Here is an 18,668-nt window from a genome sequence, read left to right as displayed (position 1 = left end):
CCTCCCTCCCCCCCCCCCTCCCTCCCCCTCTCCCTCCCTCCCCCCCTCCCCTCCCCCCCCCCCTCCCCTCCCCCTCCCTCCCTTCCCTCCCTCCCTCTCCTCTCCCCCCTCCCTCCTCCTCCCCTCTCCTCTCCCCCCCTCCCCTCCCCTCCTCTCCCCCTCCCCTCCCCCCTCACTCCCTCCCTCTCCCCCCTCACTCCCTCTCTTCCCCCTCACCCTCCCCCCCCTCACTCCCTCCCTCCCCTCACTCCCCCTCCCCTCCCCCCCTCCTCCCCTCTCCTCCTCCTCCCCCTCCCCTCTCCCCCTCACTCCCTCTCCCTCTCCCTCCCCCCCCCTCCCCTCTCTCCCCCTCCACCCTCTCCCTCCCTCCCTCTCTCTCCCCCCCCCACTCCTCCCCTCTCCCCCTCCCTCTCCCCCTCCCCTCTCCCTGCCTCTCTCTCTCTCTGCCCCTCTCTCTCTCTACCCACCCCCCCCCCTCTCCCCCCCCCCCCCCCCCCCCTCCCTCTCTCCCTCCCCCCCTCTCCCCCCCTCCCCCTCCTCCCTTCTCCCCTCCTCCCCCCTCCCCCCCCTCCCCCCTCCCCCTCCCCTCTCCTCCCTCTCCTCCCCTCTCTCCCTCTCCCTCCCTCCTCCCTTCACCCCCTCCTCCCCCTCCTCCCCTCCCCTCCCTTCCCTCCCTCCATCCCCTCTCCTCCCCCCTCCCGCCCTCCCCTCTCCCCCCCCCCTCCCCTCTCCCCCCCCTCTCTCCTCCCTCCTCCCCTCCTCTCCCCCTCCTCTCCTCTCCCCCTCCTCCTCCCTCTCCCTCCCTCCCCTCCCCCTCTCTCCCCTCCCTCACTCCCTCCCTCCCTCCTCCTCCCCTCCCCCCCCTCTCTCCCCCCCCTCCCTCTCCCTCCTCCCCCCCTCTCCCTCCCCCCTCACTCCCTCCTCCCCTCCCTCCTCCCTCTCCCTCCCCCCTCCCCCCCTCACTCCCCTCCCCCCTCCTCCCCCTCTCTCCCTCACTCCCTCTCCTCTCCCCTCCCCCTCTCTCTCCCCCTCCTCTCCTCCTCCCTCCTCACTCCCCTCTCCCCTCACTCCCCTCCCCCCCCTCCTCCCCTTCTCTCTGTTCTCTCTCTCTCTCTCCCCCCTACTCTCTCCCCTCCACTCCCTCTCAATCTATTGTTCTCTCCGTTCTTCTCTCTCCTCACTCTTTCTTTCCCTCGCTTTCTCTTGCATCTCTCTCTCGTGGCGTACCCACTCCCTCTTTCCGATCCTCTCTCTCGCCCTCTTTCTCTCTCTTTCTCCCCTGTACTCCTCTCTCCTATCCCCCTTCTCTGCCCCTCTCCCTCCTCCTTCTCTCTCCTTCGGTCTCTCTCTCTCCCTGTTCCTCTCTCCTCTCCTCTCTCTCCCTCTCTCTTTCTCCCCCCACTGTCGTCATCTTGTGTATCCCTATTACCCCCCTCTCTCACCGGGGATTCCTATCTCGCCTGCGCCTCCCCCCTCTACCCCCTCCCCTCCCGCCGGTCTCGCCTTGGCTCTCCGCTTCACTATCTAACCCCGGCCTCCCTCACAAACCTCGCTCTACCTCTACTTCTACTCTGCCACTCCCCTCTACCTATGACTCCCAACTTTCTCTCTCTCTGTCCCTCCTCCCGCTCTCACTCCCTGCATCTCTCTTTCTCTCTAGCACACTCCTCCTCTCTCTCCCACTTCCGCCCTCATATCAACATAGACAATATTAGCAACAAAAGTAGACCCATACGGCTCTTTCGATCCTCCACCCCGCCATTCAATAATGATCATCCCTGCGCATCCACTCAGTATCTGCCTGCCTTCTCTACAGCAACCCACTGACCCCTTTAGCCCATGTCCACATCTAACTCACTATGATATAGCCAACTCTCTGGTCTTAACTACCTTCTGATTGCAGAGACCCACCGATTTCCACTCTCTCTGTAGAAAAGGTTTTCCGCATCTTGAACTAAAAGATTTGCATCTCGTTGTGGACTTCCCGAACATCGGGAATGCCCTTCCTGCCTCTAGCCTGTCCACACCTTTAAGGTGTGTACGTTTTCTATAAATCCCTCCCCTCTTGTTCCTAGGTGATCTGCTCGTTCCCTCTATCGTCAGTTCTCCTCCTCTCTCCTCCGCCCTCTTTCCCCCCTTCCCTCCACTCCCTCTCTCTCTATTCACTATAACCCATCTCGCTCTGGACCACCACGCGTTCTCCTCTGAGGTCGGGGACAGACGGTAAGGATTTCTCCTCTCTACTCTCCCCGCCGCTCCGACCAGGCCCCGGCCGCAGCCTCGGCCTCGATTTGTGTTCGGGGCCGGGGTCGGGGTGTCCGGGAGCTGGAGCTGTCGCTGCCCTGGGTCCAAGCGGCCGCCCTGTAGACACGGGACAGAGGGAGGGAGTGAGGGGTGGAGGTAGGAGTGAGTGGGAGACAGGGGGGTCAATGAGGGAGGGTGGAGGAGGGAGGAGATGAGGGGGAGGAGGTGTGTGTGAGTGAGTGGAGTAAGGGCTAGGAGGGTGGAGGGAGGTGAGTGATGGATAGGAGTGAGCAGGAGGTGAGTGGAGAGGATGAGGGATAGGAAGGAGTGAAGGGATAGGAGGGTGAAGGGAGGGAGTGAGTGGGGAGGGAGGGGTGGAGTGAGTGGGGGCAATGAGGGAGGGAGGGTGGAGGAGATGAGGGGGAGGAGGAAGGAATAAGGGATAGGAGGGAGTGAGTGAGGGAGTGAGTGAGGGGTGGAGGTGTGTGTGTTAGTGAGTGGAGTAAAGGATAGGAGGGTGAAGGGAGGTGAGTGATGGATAGGAGTGAGGAGGAGGTGAGTGGAGAGGATGAGGGATAGGAAGGAGTGAAGGGATAGGAGGGTGAAGGGAGGTCAGTGATGGATAGGAGTGAGGAGGAGGTGAGTGGAGAGGATGAGGGATAGGAAGGAGTGAAGGGATAGGAGGGTGAAGGGAGGTCAGTGATGGATAGGATAGGAGGGTGAAGGGAGGTGAGTGATGTATAGGAGTGCGGAGGAGGTGAGTGGAGAGGATGAGGGATAGGAAGGAGTGAAAGGATAGGAGGGAACGAGGGGTGGAGGTGGGAGGAGTGGGGGATAGGGGCAGTGAGGGGGTGGATGAGGTAGTGAGGTAAAGTGAGTGTGGGATAGGAGTGAGTGAGGGGAGGTAGGCATGAGTTTGTGAACATAGTCGTGGAAGGTCGTCGGAGTTCGTAGATTACCACAATCTTGATTTTTTGTTAGGCCCTTTAAACTCGGTGGAGGTTTTGAAATAAGTGGGACAGGCCCTTTAGATTCCCAATGGTGTCAACTTCAGACACAATCCTTGCTTCTGAGCAAAGGTGTTTTTATTCCAGCGCTTGTATAATACAATTGAACTGTAAAATTGTGTCTCCCTTGATTTAAGAAAAAATGGATATGCGACATCTTCCAAAGTTCATCCTATTTGTAATTTTTACTGGCCTTTTAAGTTTTCGACATTTATAAAAATTGTCTTCGCATAAGCTGTTTTATTTAACCACCTTCCCAAAAAAGATTTAATTTATTTTTTAAGTAGATATATCCATCTGCTGGGGCAGCAAAGTGGCGCAGCAGTAGAGTTGCTGCCTTACAGCGCCAGAGACCCGGGTTCGATCCTGGCCTCAGGTGCTGTCTGTACGTAGTTTGTATGTTCTCCCTGTGACCGAGTGGGTTTTCTCCGGGTTCTCCGGTTTCCTCCCACACTCCAAACACGTACAGATTGTAGGTTCATTGGCTTCAGTTAAATTGTCCCTAGTGTGTAGGATAGCTCTAGTGTATGGGAATCACTGGTTGGCCAAAGGCCCTGTTTCCACGCTGTATCTCTAAACTAAACTAAATAAATAAGAATGGATTTAAAATAGAAATTTGGTCAATTAAAAAAATATCTTTCATACGGAAAAGAAATATAAAAAATATTTATTTTTTGTAAGAAAGATATCGTGAGTTGACCGAACCTTTCAATCATAAGATCATAAGTGATAGGAGAAGAATTAGGCCATTCGGCCCATCAAGCCTACTCCGCCATTCAATCATGGCTGATCTATCTCCCTCCTAACCAAAGATCTTGGAGCAGAGCAGAGCTCTAAGATCTTTGCTCCTAACCCCATTCTCCTGCTTTCTTCCCATAACCTCTGACACCAGTAATAATCAATGTCATCATGTTAGCGCTGCGTTTTAAACTAATTATGCCAAGAATAAAATAATTGTTTTGAAAATAACATTGTGTGCTTGAATGATCAATGTCATATTTATAATGATGTATATGTATTAATGAGCAATTACTTTAAATAAAGGTAAGGTGCAAATGATTATAAATGCATTGTTTCAGTTTAGTTTATTGTCATGCATACCAAGGTTCAGTGAAAAGCTTTTGTTGCGTGCTAACCAGTCAGCGGAAAGACAATACGTGATTGTAATCGAGCCATTTACAGTGTATAGATACAAAATGAGGGAATGACGTTTAGTGCAAGGTAAAGCCAGCAAAGTCCGACCAAGGATAATCCGAGGGTCACCAAAGAGGTAGATAGTAGTTCATGACCGATCTCTGCTTGTGCTAGGATTATTAATCCTGGCTAAATTGGACCAGTCAGGACTTTAAAAAGGGCTTCAGTTTCAGGGCTTGCTGGGAGATTTGGTCAAATTGGGAATGCTCTCTGCAGAGCTGGGGCAAGCTGCGAGAGGTGCCAGAGAGTCTGGAGCTTAAATACAATTCATGTGCAAAAAGGCAGGGAACCTCCAAGCCTTGTCAATCTGATACCAAATGCATAGAATGGATTGTGTGGTTGCAAACTAGATATACATTTTGTAAATAGGTTGTATATATTGTTGCAGAATCTGACTCTGCTGGATGTTATAGAAACTTACAAAATTCTTAAGGGGCTGGACAGGCTAGATGCAGGAAGATTGTTCCCGATGTTGGGGAAGTCCAGAACAAGGGGTCACACACACAGTTTAAGGATAAGCGGGAAATCTTTTAGGACCGAGATGAGAAAAACATTTTTCACACAGAGAGTGGTAAATCTGTGGAATTCTCTGCCACAGAAGGTAGTTGAGGCCAGTTCATTGGCTATATTTAAGAGGGAGTTAGATGTGGCCCTTGTGGCTAATGGGATCAGGGGGTATGGAGGGAAGGCAAGGTACAGGATACTGAGTTGGATGATCAGCCATGATCATATTGAATGGCGGTGCAGGCTCGAAGGGCCAAATGGCCTACTCCTGCACCTATTTTCTATGTTTATTGGATGGGGTGTTTAGCAAAGATCCTATAGCGGAGCAAGATAGATCACTCCTGCTAAATGCAATGGGAACGTGGGCCTTTTTCCATCCATTTTAGTAACCTGACCCGACTCGCAGTGTAATCAACGTTGCAGGGGAACAGTTTGTATTAATAAATTATAATTCTGAAAATGAGAAGATTTTTACCAAAGAACTTTTATTTTTACGAGGATGTTTCCATAACCGGCTTCCGTCTCCGCACTAGTATTCTATGGGATCTTTGGTGCGGAGACGGAAGCCGGTTACGGAAATGGGTCCTTAAACTACCCATGAATCTGCCCATGGCCGTACTACGTATTTTTCGTCGAGCGATCTATCTTGCTATAGAGAGGTTTCACGGCAGACGGGTCACGACCCATGACCCGTACTGTTGCTAGGCTACTCCAAATGGATTACACGCGATGAACTGCAGGTAGGCACTTACCATTGTTTCCAGCGTAGCGGGCCCGTTAAAACCCGCTGAAATTGTCAATTTTTGCGCTGTAAATAATTATGGAAATCGGGATAAGCGTGATAGACATTTAGCATACTTCAGAATTCCAAAAGTGAGGAGAAATGACGGTAGATAAAAACGAGAGCTGAAGGGACAACAACAGACAGAGTGCTTGGCGAACATTGGCCGTTTGCTCACTGCATTTCATCAAGTAAGGCATTATTTGTGTTTTTTCTTGATTCCTTTGGCATCTAAAAAATTTCAGAAGTGATAAATCTGGCTGTAATTTTTTTTAAATCGCCCATGGTTCTCGTGGGTTTTTACATACAAAATGAAAACGCATCTGAAGAAAAATTTACAGCCAGATTTATCACTTCTGAGAATTTTTAGATACCAAATGAATCAAGAAAAAACACGAATAATGCCTTACTTGATGAAATGCAGTGAACAATCGCGATAATTTCCAATATTTTCAATGTTTACCAAGCACTTTAGCTGCTGTAGTCCCTTCAGTTCTCGCTTCTCTATACCTTCATTTCGCTTCACGTTTGGAATTCTGAAGTTGGGTACATGTCTCTCACACTTACCCCAACTCCCACAATTTTTTTCAGCACAAAAATTCAACATTTTGGCGGTTTTTAGGTAGGAAAGTATGCGTTTCTAGTATTAATAACATATACTGGAAGTGACGGATGTCTTCCAGTTGGATTTAGCGGCTCCGTGCGTCGAGCCCTATGACCCAGTGACCTTTTGTGCAACCCCCCTATAGGATCTTTGGTGTTAAGCCTTGTCCGAGAGCCCTGTAAATCAGGGTAAATGTTTCAATAGTTGACTTCATCTCGAAGTCCGTTATGAATACAATGTATTGAGCTGTTGTATTATTGGTTAGGGAACCGTCTGTTATGTATGGGGTTAATCGATATCTGTAATTGGATAATTGTAAGACAACCCCCTGTGTGGTTCGGTCCTCGGGTTCATGGGGCATATAAAAGGCCGTGATCACGAGGCTCAAGATCGATCTTCTGGAGTGTCTCTGTCTGCGTGAAGCCTAGAGGGCTTGAACAGACAGACGCAGGGATCGAACCCGCGGTGTTTGATCTGTGGCGCGCTTTTGGTGAAACAAACGTTAGTTATTTCAAGTGCTTGATTCAGTGTTTTTACTGAAACTAGACTGGGAGGAAGCTCAGAAACGAGCAATTACCAGGATGATAACGTTGCCTAATAACAGCTGGGAAGTGCAAGCACATTTGAGTGCATTTAATCCTATTAAATTGGGTAATGCATTAAACTCAATCTAAAATGGAACCAATGTGATTAGAAAACAAGTGAGTGTTATCACCCTGCGTAAAATAATTCTCTTTCAGATGAAGTGATACGTAAGCGGCTTCTGATAGATGGAGATGGTGCTGGAGATGACCGGCGAATTAACCTGCTTCTGAAAAGCTTCATTAAATGGTGTAATTCTGGATCTCAAGAGGAGGGGTACGACATTAGTTTTAATTACGTTGCACATCCTTATCTGCCATTAGTGGGAGGATCACAAAGGAAGAGGTTATATTGTAATGTGTTAGAAACAATTTGTATAATTTTTTGCTGTAATCATATTTATCATATATAATGATCTGTATCCTTCCATTAACTAATTTTAAATGTGTTTTAGGTCGATTAAATAAGGTTAATAATTAGACCTTTTTTTTCATCGTGTAGTTATATAATAATTATCATTTCTGGAGCATTTGGACTGGTATATTTTATATTACAAGTACATTTGGGCATTTGCACAGGTACATGGATAGGACAGGTTTAGAGGGATTTGGGTCAAATGCAGGCAGGCGGGGTTTATATAGTTGGGGCATGTCGGTCGGGGTGGGCAGGCTGCGACGAATGAAGCTTTGCTCAAATATGCTCCTAAGCTACTGTAAAGTTGAAGAGGCAGTCACATTTCATGGGTTATAACTAGCCCCTTGATTCAAAGGTGAGTCTTGGGGGCAAAGTGAAAAGTCAGGAGCGGCACGGTGGCACAACGATAGAGTTGCTGCCTTCCAGCACCAGAGACCCGGGTTCGATCCTGACTGCTGGTGAGGTCTGTACGGAGTTTTTTTTATACGTTCTCCCCGTGACTGCAAGGGCTTTTTCTGGTTTCCTCTCACATTCCAAAGACGTACAGGTTTTAGGTTAATTGGCTTTGGTAAAATTGTCCCTGCTGTGTAGGATAGTGCTAGTGTATGGGGTGATCGCTGGTCCGCACAGACTCGGTGGGCCGAAGGGCCTGTTCCCACGCTGTATCTTTAAAGACTAAAGTAAAGTCTATAGCATGTTTGTGACTTCCACACTACTGTGTAGAGGCACTGAAGTTCATTGGGACTGCTGTAGGCTTTGCAGATAGCCATGGACTCCCTATGGACCCAATACCAGTCGCCATTGAATATCAAGCCATTATTGAACATGAGTTCTTTCAAGTCCTGTACCCAAGTTGGTTCATTTACATGACTTTCAAAAGTTGCATTATGTACACCATCAAATTCCATCTTACAATTTGACTGAATTTCGAAGACAGTAGTGAAATATGATTTTTTTTTTAAGTAAGTATATATGTTTGGTTTGGATTTCTTTTCTTTTATTCATTAAATCCTTTGCAATCACTTGTTTTACAACAGATTCCAACATTTGTTCACTTGATATTAAGTTTTATTTAAACTACTTAAGAGCGGCAAGGTGGCGCAGCGCCAGAGACCAGGGTTCAATCCTGACTATGGGTGCTGTCTGTACGGAGTTTGTACATTCTCCCCGTGACACGCGTGGGTTTTCTCCGGTTTCCTCCCACACTCTAAAGACGTACAGGTTTGCACGTTAATTGGCTTTGTTAAAATTGTAAATTGTCCCTAGTGTGTAGGATGGTGTTAATGTTTGGGGATGGCTGGCTGGCACGGACTCGGTGGGCCGAAAGGCCTGTTTCGGTGCTGTATCTCTAAACTACTTAAGCCCTTGAAAGGGGGGGTTGCAATGATTTTTGTATCTGATTCCAATGCAAAAATTATTGTACTCAGACCTAGTGTTATTGAGTATTTTAATTCTGTAATTCAGAGCTGATCATTAAGATTAGGCATCGGAAATTTAACATAATGCCAGTTAAGGCTATTTCTTTGTATTGGTGGCGATGGCATAACTGAAGTGACAACGTCACACCAACACTTCTACATACCAATGTTGTGACTAGGGCCATTGGAACTACATTGGAAATCACTGCATGGGATTACATAGAATTGCAGGATATTCATTCCAACCAGTCTAAGTGTTTCACCTTTAGAGATACAAGCATGAGAAGAGGCCCTTCGACATACCGAGTCCTGCTGACCACCGATCACCCCGTCACACCAAAGATAGACACAAAAAGCTGGAGTAACTCAATGGGACAGGCAGCATCTCTGGAGAGAAGGAATGGGTGACGTTTCAGGGTGAGACCTCTCTTCAGACAATATTTCATAAGGAGGTTATAGATGGCTATAATTGTGACATTTGGTGCATATATTTTTTTCATATGGATCAGTAGTTTTAATTAATTTATACAAAACAGACTTTAATCTGAGGAAGGGTCTCGACCCGAAACGTCACCCATTCCTTCTCTCCAGAGATGCTGTCCGTCCCACTGAGTTACTCCAGCATTTTGTGTCTATCTTCAGTTTAAACCAGCATCTGCAGTTCCTTCCCACGCAACCTGTTCAAACCTGTTCTATGCTATCCCAATTTCGCATGCACTCCCTACATGCTGGGGACAATTTACAGTGGCCAATTAACCAACAAACCCACACATCTTTGGGATGTGAGAGGAAACGGAGGAAACCCATCCAATTACAGGGAGAACGTGCAAACTCCACACAGGCAGCACCCGAGGTCAGTACTCCCGTCACCTGACAATCATCCCCTTCACTGAATTCCACCTATCACTGGCCAGGCTCTTTTTCCTGTCTCTTCTTCAGCTTTCTCTCTCCCTATTCCAAACAGTCTGAAGAAGGATCCCAACCAGAAACGTCACCTGTCCATTCCCTCCCCAGATGCAGCCCGACCCACTGCGTTCCTCCAGCAATTTGTGTTTTGCTCAAGATTCCTGCATCTGCAGTCCCTAAGTTGAGCCTCCATCTATTATCTCAGCTGTTCACTAACAAAACCTACTGAGCCACAGCGGGCTATCCTCGAGTTTTACTTTAGACATTAGAGCTACAGCGTGCTAGTAGGCCCTTCAGCCCACTTTGTCCACGTCGACCTGCAATCACCCCATGTACTAGCATAATCCACATATTAGGGACAATTTGGACTTTGTACCAAAGCCAATTTACACACGCCTATTAACCTACAAACCTGCATGCCTTTGGAGTGTGGGCGGAAACCGGAGCGCCTGGAGAAAACCAACGTGGTCACAGGCAGAACGTATAAGCTCTGTACAGACAGCGCCCGTAGCCAGGATTGAACCTGGGTCTCTGCCGCTGTGAGGCTGCAGCTCTACCACTGCCTCACTGTGGTGCCCCCTAAAAGCTTATTTTATGAAGCTTATGTTCCTGCATCTGACCCTGATGAAAATGGATGGTTGCTTTACAATCTTTACTTCTGTTGTTCAGGTATAGTCAGCACCAGCGGATGCTTGGCACCTTGGGCCAGTGCGAGTTTTCGATGGGAAAAACATTACTCGTGTATGATATGAACCTGAGGGAAATGCTCAACTATGAGAAAATATCTAAAGACATAGGTAAGAAAAAAAAGACCATTAAAATGGTAACATAAACATGCTGATCAACATTTAGTTACTGCTTGGATATATGGGTTGGTGCTGAATTAAACTGTATCATTCAGTTCAGTTTAGTTTATTGTCACGTGTACCTTTATATAAATGTCACGTGACATTTATAACAAGAGGAATCGAATATAGGAGCAAAGAGGTCCTTCTGCAGTTGTACAGAGCCCTAGTGAGACCACACCTGGAGTATTGTATGCGGTCTAGGTCCCCTAATTTGAGGAAGGACAATCTTGCTATTGAGGGAGTGCAGCGTAGGTTTACAAGGTTAATTCCCGGGATGGCGGGACTGTCATATGCTGAGAGAATGGAGCAGCTGCGCTTGTACACTCTGGAGTTTAGAAGGATGAGAGGTGATCTGATTGAAACATATAAGACTGTTAAGGGCTTGGACACGTTAGAGGCAGGAAACATGTTCCCGATGTTGGGGGAGTCCAGAACCAGGGGCCACAGCTTAAGAATAAGGGGTAAGCCATTTAAAACTGAGAAGATTAAACACTTTTTCTCACAGAGAGTGGTGAGTCTGTGGAATTCTTTGCCTCAGAGGGCGGTGGAGGCAGGTTCTCTGGATGGTTTCAAGAGAGAGCTAGATAGGGCTCTTAAAAATAGCGGAGTCAAGGGATATGGGGAGAAGGCAGGAACGGGGTACTGATTGGTGATGACCAGTCATGATTACATTGATTGACGGTGCTGGCTCGAAGGGCCGAATGGCCTACTCCTGCACCTATTGTCTATTGTCTATTGTGACGTCATAAGCTGCTAACTGCCAGTGCAGATGGAAGAAATATTTGTCAAACTGGGGTGTTTGTAAAGTTTAAAATGTGAATGACTTGTAAAATATACCATCAATCTGAACGAAACTTGATACAACACACCACAGGACAATGGTGAGTAAGGTGGTCCAAAATCTGTAGCGCTATTGTGTACCGTTTTGGCATAATTTCAGGACATCACAGCCAAACAGACAGACAGACAGACACAGTCAGACAAACAAATAAGATGAGAGTTTTAGAGATAGATAGATAGATAGATAGATAGATAGATAGATAGATAGATAGATAGAACCACAATTTTATGTTTTTGTCTATCTATGTATCTATCTATCTATCTATCTATCTATCTATCTATCTATCTATCTATAGAATTTCAGAGTGTGAATCTTTCCTTATGATAATTAGCATTATTCATCACTACATTAGAACTTTCACCTATAAATTTTTATCTGGCATGCATGAGGGATTGTATAGTTAGTGGAAGCTCAAAGGAAGTGCCAAGAATTTCTAAAGAAAATATCCTGCCAACAAGTACACTGTGTCCTAATACTTCATGGTTAAAGAGTAACTGCTCTTATTTTATTATAACATTGACTGCCACAGAAGCTATTTTTTTTTGTGAGCAAAATAATTTATGTACATGAAATTTATTTTGATGCTTACCGAGGAAACTGTGTCACTTTCAGAAAGTAACATCTCAGCTGCTCACGACAAGATAACAGAATGTAAAAAACAGATTCAACAAGCAAAGCGAATTCGGAAAAATCGTCAAGGTAATATTTCTTAAATATTCAAAATAAATTGGTGGAATCGAAACAAAATGGCCTGGTGTTATCAAATGAGAGCGTGCACATGAATAACATAATGGGGTGTCAGTTTAATAGAAACTTTTTAGAATGGCTTGGATCATGCTGATGAAAAACATGGCAGACTGGTATTGATGTGGGGCGGCACGGTGGCACAGCGGTAGAGTTGCTACCTTACAGCGTTAGAGACCAGGGTTTTCATTTTGTTTACTTAAACATCCCTTTTCAAATATTTTTGCATTGTGCTTTTACAGAATATGATGCATTAGCAAAAGTGATCCAACAGCATCCTGATAGACATGAAACTTTACAGTAAGTGCTTTTCAATTGTGTTTTCAAATGTAAAGCAGAGTAACAAAAGTAATCACTAGTTCTGAAATTTTGGTAAATGGAATATGAATGGGCAGGCAGCAATTGGCCATGTAGACATTTGACTTGACTTGACTTAACAATGAGTAGTCCAATAATCAGTGGCTAAATGGGGGCACAGTGGCACAGAGGTAGAGTTGCTGCCTTACAGTGCCAGAGACCCGGGTTCAATTCTGACTACGGGTACTGTTTATACTGTGCTGTGTCATGCGTGGGTTTTCTCTGGGTGCTCCGGTTTCCTCCCACGCTCCAAAGACCTACAGTTTTGTAGGTTAATTGACTGTGGTAAAATTGCCCCGAATGTATGCTAGTGTGATTGTTGATCGGCGCAGGCTCAATGGGCCGAAGGGCCTGTTCCACACTGTATCTCTAAAGTCTACTGGTGAGACCACCAGGGAACAGTTGTGCTGTTATGGAGCTGACAATTGCACGGACCATCATGCCAAGAACTTAATCGAGGACAATCAAAGATGGGAGGACAAGCCACGACCAGGGTGAAAGAGCAATGTTGACAAAAAACATTTTAAACATTTCACTGTTAATCTCGGAACATGTTAAAAAGTCTTAAGAAAATGTTGTTCCTTGCTAAGTATTATGATTAATTCCTAGGCAATTGGATGCCCTGGGTAAGGAACTCGAACATCTTTCTCATATTAAAGAAAATGTTGAAGATAAGGTAATGTTATGCTCTGAGCACGACTTTTATGCTTTAAAAAAAAAAATCCCTCGAATTAGCATTTCTAACTACAATTCTGTTAATACTAGCTTGAATTGAGAAGAAAACAGTTCCACGTTCTACTCAGCACGATTCACGAACTACAGCAAACACTGGAAAGTAAGTTATCGCCTGTGTGTACACAAATGAATTTGTTCAATGCAGGTGGAATCCGTCATGTGATAGTCAATATCTCGTAGCCAGAAACATGTGTTCAGTTTGGTTGCAAATGGTCTGTACAGTAAACCCTTGTTTATACAGACATCTTCCTAACGGAATTTGGTTATTACGGACTGTCTCTTTAAGAACACCGCCGAGGCTATTGACATTGACACAGCAATAAAATCGGCAAGGCATTGAGATCGGCAAGGCATTGACATTGGCAAGGCATTGACATTGGCAAGGCATTGACATTGGCAAGGCATTGACATTGGCAAGGCATTGACATTGGCAAGGCATTGACATTGGCAAGGCATTGAGATCGGCAAGGCATTGAGATTGGCAAAGCATTGAAATCGGCAAGGCATTGAGATTGACAAGGCATTGAGATTGACAAGGCATTGAGATCGACAAGGCATTGAGATCGACAAGGCATTGAGATCGACAAGGCATTGAGATTGACAAGGCATTGACATTGACAAGGCATTGACATTGGCAAGGCATTGACATTGACAAGGCATTGACATTGGCAAGGCATTGACATCGGCAAGGCATTGACATTGACAAGGCATTGACATTGACAAGGCATTGAGATTGACAAGGCATTGACATTTGCAAGGCATTGACATTGACGAGGCGTTGAAATCGAAACAGCACTGAAATCACCAACAATCGCTTTGATCGACACTTAACTGTTGAACAATGTAACAAAGAGCCCTTAGTATTTTTAGTTTGCAGTAACAAAAAGTAGATTTTTAGCTGTTTAAAACAAAATGCATTTGGAAACAACCTTGTGTTTCACGGAATGACCACCAGGTGAGTGGAGCGAGTTATAGTGGACAATCGGCAGTAACGGACACCATTCCCCCCCCCCCCCCTTCCCCCCAATGGTCTGTTATAACAAGGGTTTACTGTAGTATTCAGACTGACTGCGTACCCTTTGTACATAGTGTGGTAAAACGTAGTGTGGACTGTTAAGCTCAGGGATAGAAATTTGAGAATTGTGTAGCTGTAAGAAGCAGAGCGGAGGGGGAGATTTTGTGACGTCTTTGTCCCATAATCATGTGTTTTATTGTCAACTGAACGCAATACACGCAGATTGTCATATGTTCCAAATCAAAGCAATGACATTCATATTTGTAGCAGCACATTGAATATATAAATGTAGCACTCAGTAGATAGCATAATAAACATGAAATTCGATACATTTAAAAAATCCACCCATAATAGTTCAGTTTAGTTTATTGTCACATGTACCGAGGTACTGTGAAAAGTCTTAGCACCTAAATAGCGTCCATTCAGATAATGAAGGGAGTGGACCAAACCTTGTTGACTTCTTCTCCATATAACGAAAATGTCTACGCAAGTTATTTCAAGTATTTATGAAGTGTTTAACGGCGCTTCATTGTCACGTGTACACTGCAGTGAAATACTTTTTGCATTGCTCACACGTGCCCAGGATGCTATATTTGAGCGGCGTTTGCAAAAGTCCAAAGTGCGGTCCACTCCCTGGATGTACTGGAGCAGCTCCTGCAACAGCCGAAGGCCCAGGTTGCTGCAGGGCCTCCTCCGTCACCCTCGAACGGTTCGACCCACCGACTGACATCCCTCTCCACGCCCGCCCGCCCGAGTCCAGGCAGCACAACCCATATTTAATCGCTGATATGGGGCATTGAAGGGAATAACACTCCCTTAACACCTGAACTGGAGATATGCCTTTTGATTTTTTAAATCTGTCTCGCTGGAATGAGCTTTTGTAGACAAGACCAAAGAGTACAGAATAGCGGGTGCAGAATAGGTGGCGCAGCGGTATAGTTGCTGCTGAAACCCGGGTTCCATCCTGGCTACAGTGCTCTCTGTGTGGAGTTTGTACGTTCTCCCCGTGACCTGTGGGCTTTCTCTGAGATCTTCGCTTTCCTCCCACACTCCAAAGACGTACAGGTTTGTAGGTTAATTGGCTTGGCATATAATTGTAAATTGTCCCTAGTGTGTGTAGGGTAGTGTTAATGTGCGGGGATCGCTGGTCGTGGCGACTCAGTGGGCCGAAGAGCCTGTTTCCGCGCTCTCTAACATAAACTAAACTAAACAACTGTGATTTGGAGGTTGACACAAAATGCTGGAGTAACTCAGCGGGTGAGGCAGCATCTCTGAAGAGAAGGAATGGGTGACGTTTCAGATCGAGACCCTTCTTCAGACCCGAAACGTCACCCATTCCTTCTCTCCAGAGATCTCATAGAAACCTTTAATTTTAACCAGCATCTGAAATTAGGATTTGGAATGCAGGAGTAGTGCCTCTGTTGTTGTTCTAAAGCCCTTCGAGCCTGCACCGCCATTCAATAGATATGATCATGGCTGATGAACATCCAACTCAGTATCCCGTCTTTGAAACATGCCTTCTCTCCATACCCCCTGATCATTCCCCCTTAGCCACAAGGGCCACATCCTAACTCCCTCTCTAAATATAGCCAATGACACTAACTCCCTCTTAAATATAGCCAATGAACCTCAACTACCCTCTGTGGCAGAGAGTTTCCAGAGACTCACCACTCTCTGCGTGAAGAATGTTTTTCTCATCTCGGTCCTAAAGGATTTCCCCTTTATCATTAAACTGTGACCCCTTTTCCTGGACTTCCCCAACATCGGGAACAATCTTCCTGCATCTAGCCTGTCCAACCCCCTAAGAATTTTGTAAGTTTCTATAAGATCCCCCCTCAATCTTCTAAATTCTAGCGAGTACAAGCCGAGTCTATCCAGTCTTTCTTCATATGAAAGTCCTGACATCCCAGGAATCAGTCTGGTGAACCTTCTCTCTATTCCCTCTGTGGCAAGAATGTCTATCCTCAGATTTGGAGACCAAAACGGTACACAATACTCCAGGTGTGGTCTCACCAATACCTTGTACAACTGCAGTAGAACCTCCCTGCTCCGATACTCAAATCCTGGTTGTACTAAAGACTACAGTTTTTTTACCAGTATTGTGCTTATTAATTTATTGATTTTTTTTGTTATGTATTATCTGTGTATTGTGTTTACAGGCTGGTTATGCTGCTGTAAGTTAGATTTGTCGGGGTGCCAGGAGTTATGGGGAGAAGGCAGGAGAATGGGGTTAGGAGGGAGAGATGGATCAGCCAATGATTGAATGGCGGAGTAGACTGACTTGATGGGCGGAATGGCGTAATTCTGCTCCGATCACTAAAACAAAATGTGATTGTTCCGTTGTCAGTACATACGACTATTAAGCACTCTTTGTTTATCGTGACAGTGTAACACTATTTGTAATACGGCTTTGTATTCTCATCTAGGTGATGAAAAAATGTCAGACGGTGAGGATTCTCCGGAAACACGGATGGAGATTCAAAATGGACAATAGTGAAGCTGTGGGGTTCAGTATTATAACGACATGTTATTTTATTATGGGGGGGAAACATTTCATACCCTACCCTAAAATCCCCGAAGCTTTCAACATCCAAATAGGTAAAGAAATCGCACTGACTTTGTTCACGAATAAAATGATTTTTGGAACTAAATGTGGGAAATAAATATCACAAACGTAGCACATTAACTTACAGTAGAAATTTTACACTCTGTCCATTATTTTTGTGACGTTCGTTGAAAGTAAAAAGATAGTCGGTGTAAATGGGAAATGAAATTATTATTCAGAAGAAAATCAGAATTTTTCCAAATGAGAAAGACACTTTTCTATTTTCTGTATATCTGACTGTGTTCGTTTTACCAGGTTTCTTAGTAAACCTGCGTGAACTGAAAGTTGAACCAGCTAGCGTTTATTTGCAGAAGTTCGCAGGTGCTGCGGAGACGATAGTGTGGTTCGCCCGGTAGGAACTGCATCTTTTTTACTGTGTTGTCTATAGAGTGGCCTGCTTCAAGTATTTTGTGCTGTGATAACGTTCGATAATAAAGGTCTTATGTTTTTTTAAGAAAAAAAATACACTTTGCATTGTCCTTTGTTTCTCTATTCATTAAGGGCATTAGTATTCAAGAAAGGTAATGGGCAGAACTGGCGGCCTGCCTATAACTTACTGTGTTGCCTCTCTGTATTTATAATGCAGTCATTGTCAGAGCAATGCAAGTCATTTTGTAAGCATTGGTAAAACAGGTTTGCGTCGTTTTATGTAGATGAACAAGATAAAGTGGAACATAGCATTAAGTTTTTTTTAATATGGCTATTCAGCTATTAGTTTAGTTTAGGGATACAGTGCGGAAACGGGCCCTTCGACCCACCGAGTCCGTGCTGGCCAGCGATCCCTGTACACCAGTTGGCACAGCAGTAGAATTGCTGCTTTACAGCGATAGAAACCCGGGTTCGATCCTGACTATGGGTGCTGTCTGTATGGAGTTTGTACGTTCTCCCAGTGACCTGTGTGGGTTTTCTCCGGGATCATAGAGTGATAGGTTGGAAACAGGCCCTTTGGCTCAACCTGCCCACACCGGCTAACATATCCCAGCTACACAGGTCCCACCTGTCTGCATTTGGCCATATCCCTCCAAACCTGTCCTATCCATGCACCTGTCTAACTGTCTCTTAAACATTGGGTTAGTCCCAGCCTCAACTACCTCCTTTGGCAGCTTATTCCATACACCCACCACCACGTGTGAAAATGTTACTCCTCAGATTCCTAATAAATCTTTTTCCCTTCACCTTAAACCTATGTCCTCTGGTCCTCGATTCACCTACTCTGGGCAAGAGACTCTGTGCATCTGCCTCTCATGATTTTATACACCTCTATAAGATCACCCCTAACCCTCCTGTGCTCCAAGGAATAGTCCCAGCCTACTCAACCTCTCCCTTTAGCTCAGACCCTCTAGTCCTGGCAACATCCTCCTAAATCTTCACTGTACCCTTTCCAGTTTGACAATATCTTTCCTATAATATGAAGCCGAAAACTGAACACAATATTCTAAACACGGCCTCCCAACTTCTATAATCATCCGATCTCTGGATCTCTGGTTTCCTCCCACACTCCAAAGATGTACAGGTTTGTAGGTTAATTGGCTTGTTATAATTTCAAATTGTCCCTAGTGTGTAGGATGGTGTTAGTGTGCGGGGACCACTGGTTGGCACGGACTTGGTGGGCCGAAGGGCCTGTTACTGCACTGTATCTCTAAACTAATCTAGCACTATCCTGTGCACCAGTGACAATTTACAATTATACCAAGCCAATTAACGTACAAACCTGTACATCATTGGAGTGTGGGAGGAAACCGGATCACCCGGGGAAAACCCATGCGGTAAGAGGCAAACGTACAGACTCCGTACAGGCAGCACTCGTAGTTGGGATCGAACCCGGGTCTCTAGCGCTGTAAGGCTTGATTCAACAATGCAATCATTGCC

At 45.7% G+C, this 18,668-nt stretch overlaps 1 protein-coding gene across 1 annotated transcript; it reads left to right on the top strand.

Annotated features, from left to right (window-relative positions):
- The first annotated feature begins 7,047 nt into the window (after nucleotides 1-7,047).
- thoc7 (THO complex 7) lies at nucleotides 7,048-17,262 on the top strand. Its single transcript, XM_055647601.1, has 7 exons — nucleotides 7,048-7,192; nucleotides 10,324-10,451; nucleotides 11,956-12,042; nucleotides 12,330-12,387; nucleotides 13,054-13,120; nucleotides 13,210-13,279; nucleotides 16,621-17,262. The coding sequence occupies exons 2-7, from the start codon at nucleotides 10,343-10,345 to the stop codon at nucleotides 16,686-16,688; spliced, it is 459 nt and encodes a 152-aa protein (XP_055503576.1). The 5' UTR covers nucleotides 7,048-7,192; nucleotides 10,324-10,342; the 3' UTR covers nucleotides 16,689-17,262.
- The last annotated feature ends 1,406 nt before the right edge of the window (nucleotides 17,263-18,668 follow it).

This window comes from Leucoraja erinacea, chromosome 16 (assembly GCF_028641065.1).
Source record: "Leucoraja erinacea ecotype New England chromosome 16, Leri_hhj_1, whole genome shotgun sequence".
Classification (NCBI taxonomy): domain Eukaryota; kingdom Metazoa; phylum Chordata; class Chondrichthyes; order Rajiformes; family Rajidae; genus Leucoraja; species Leucoraja erinaceus.
The sequence above is the reverse complement of the archived record's forward strand: the minus strand, read 5'-3'. Positions and strand labels throughout refer to the sequence as shown.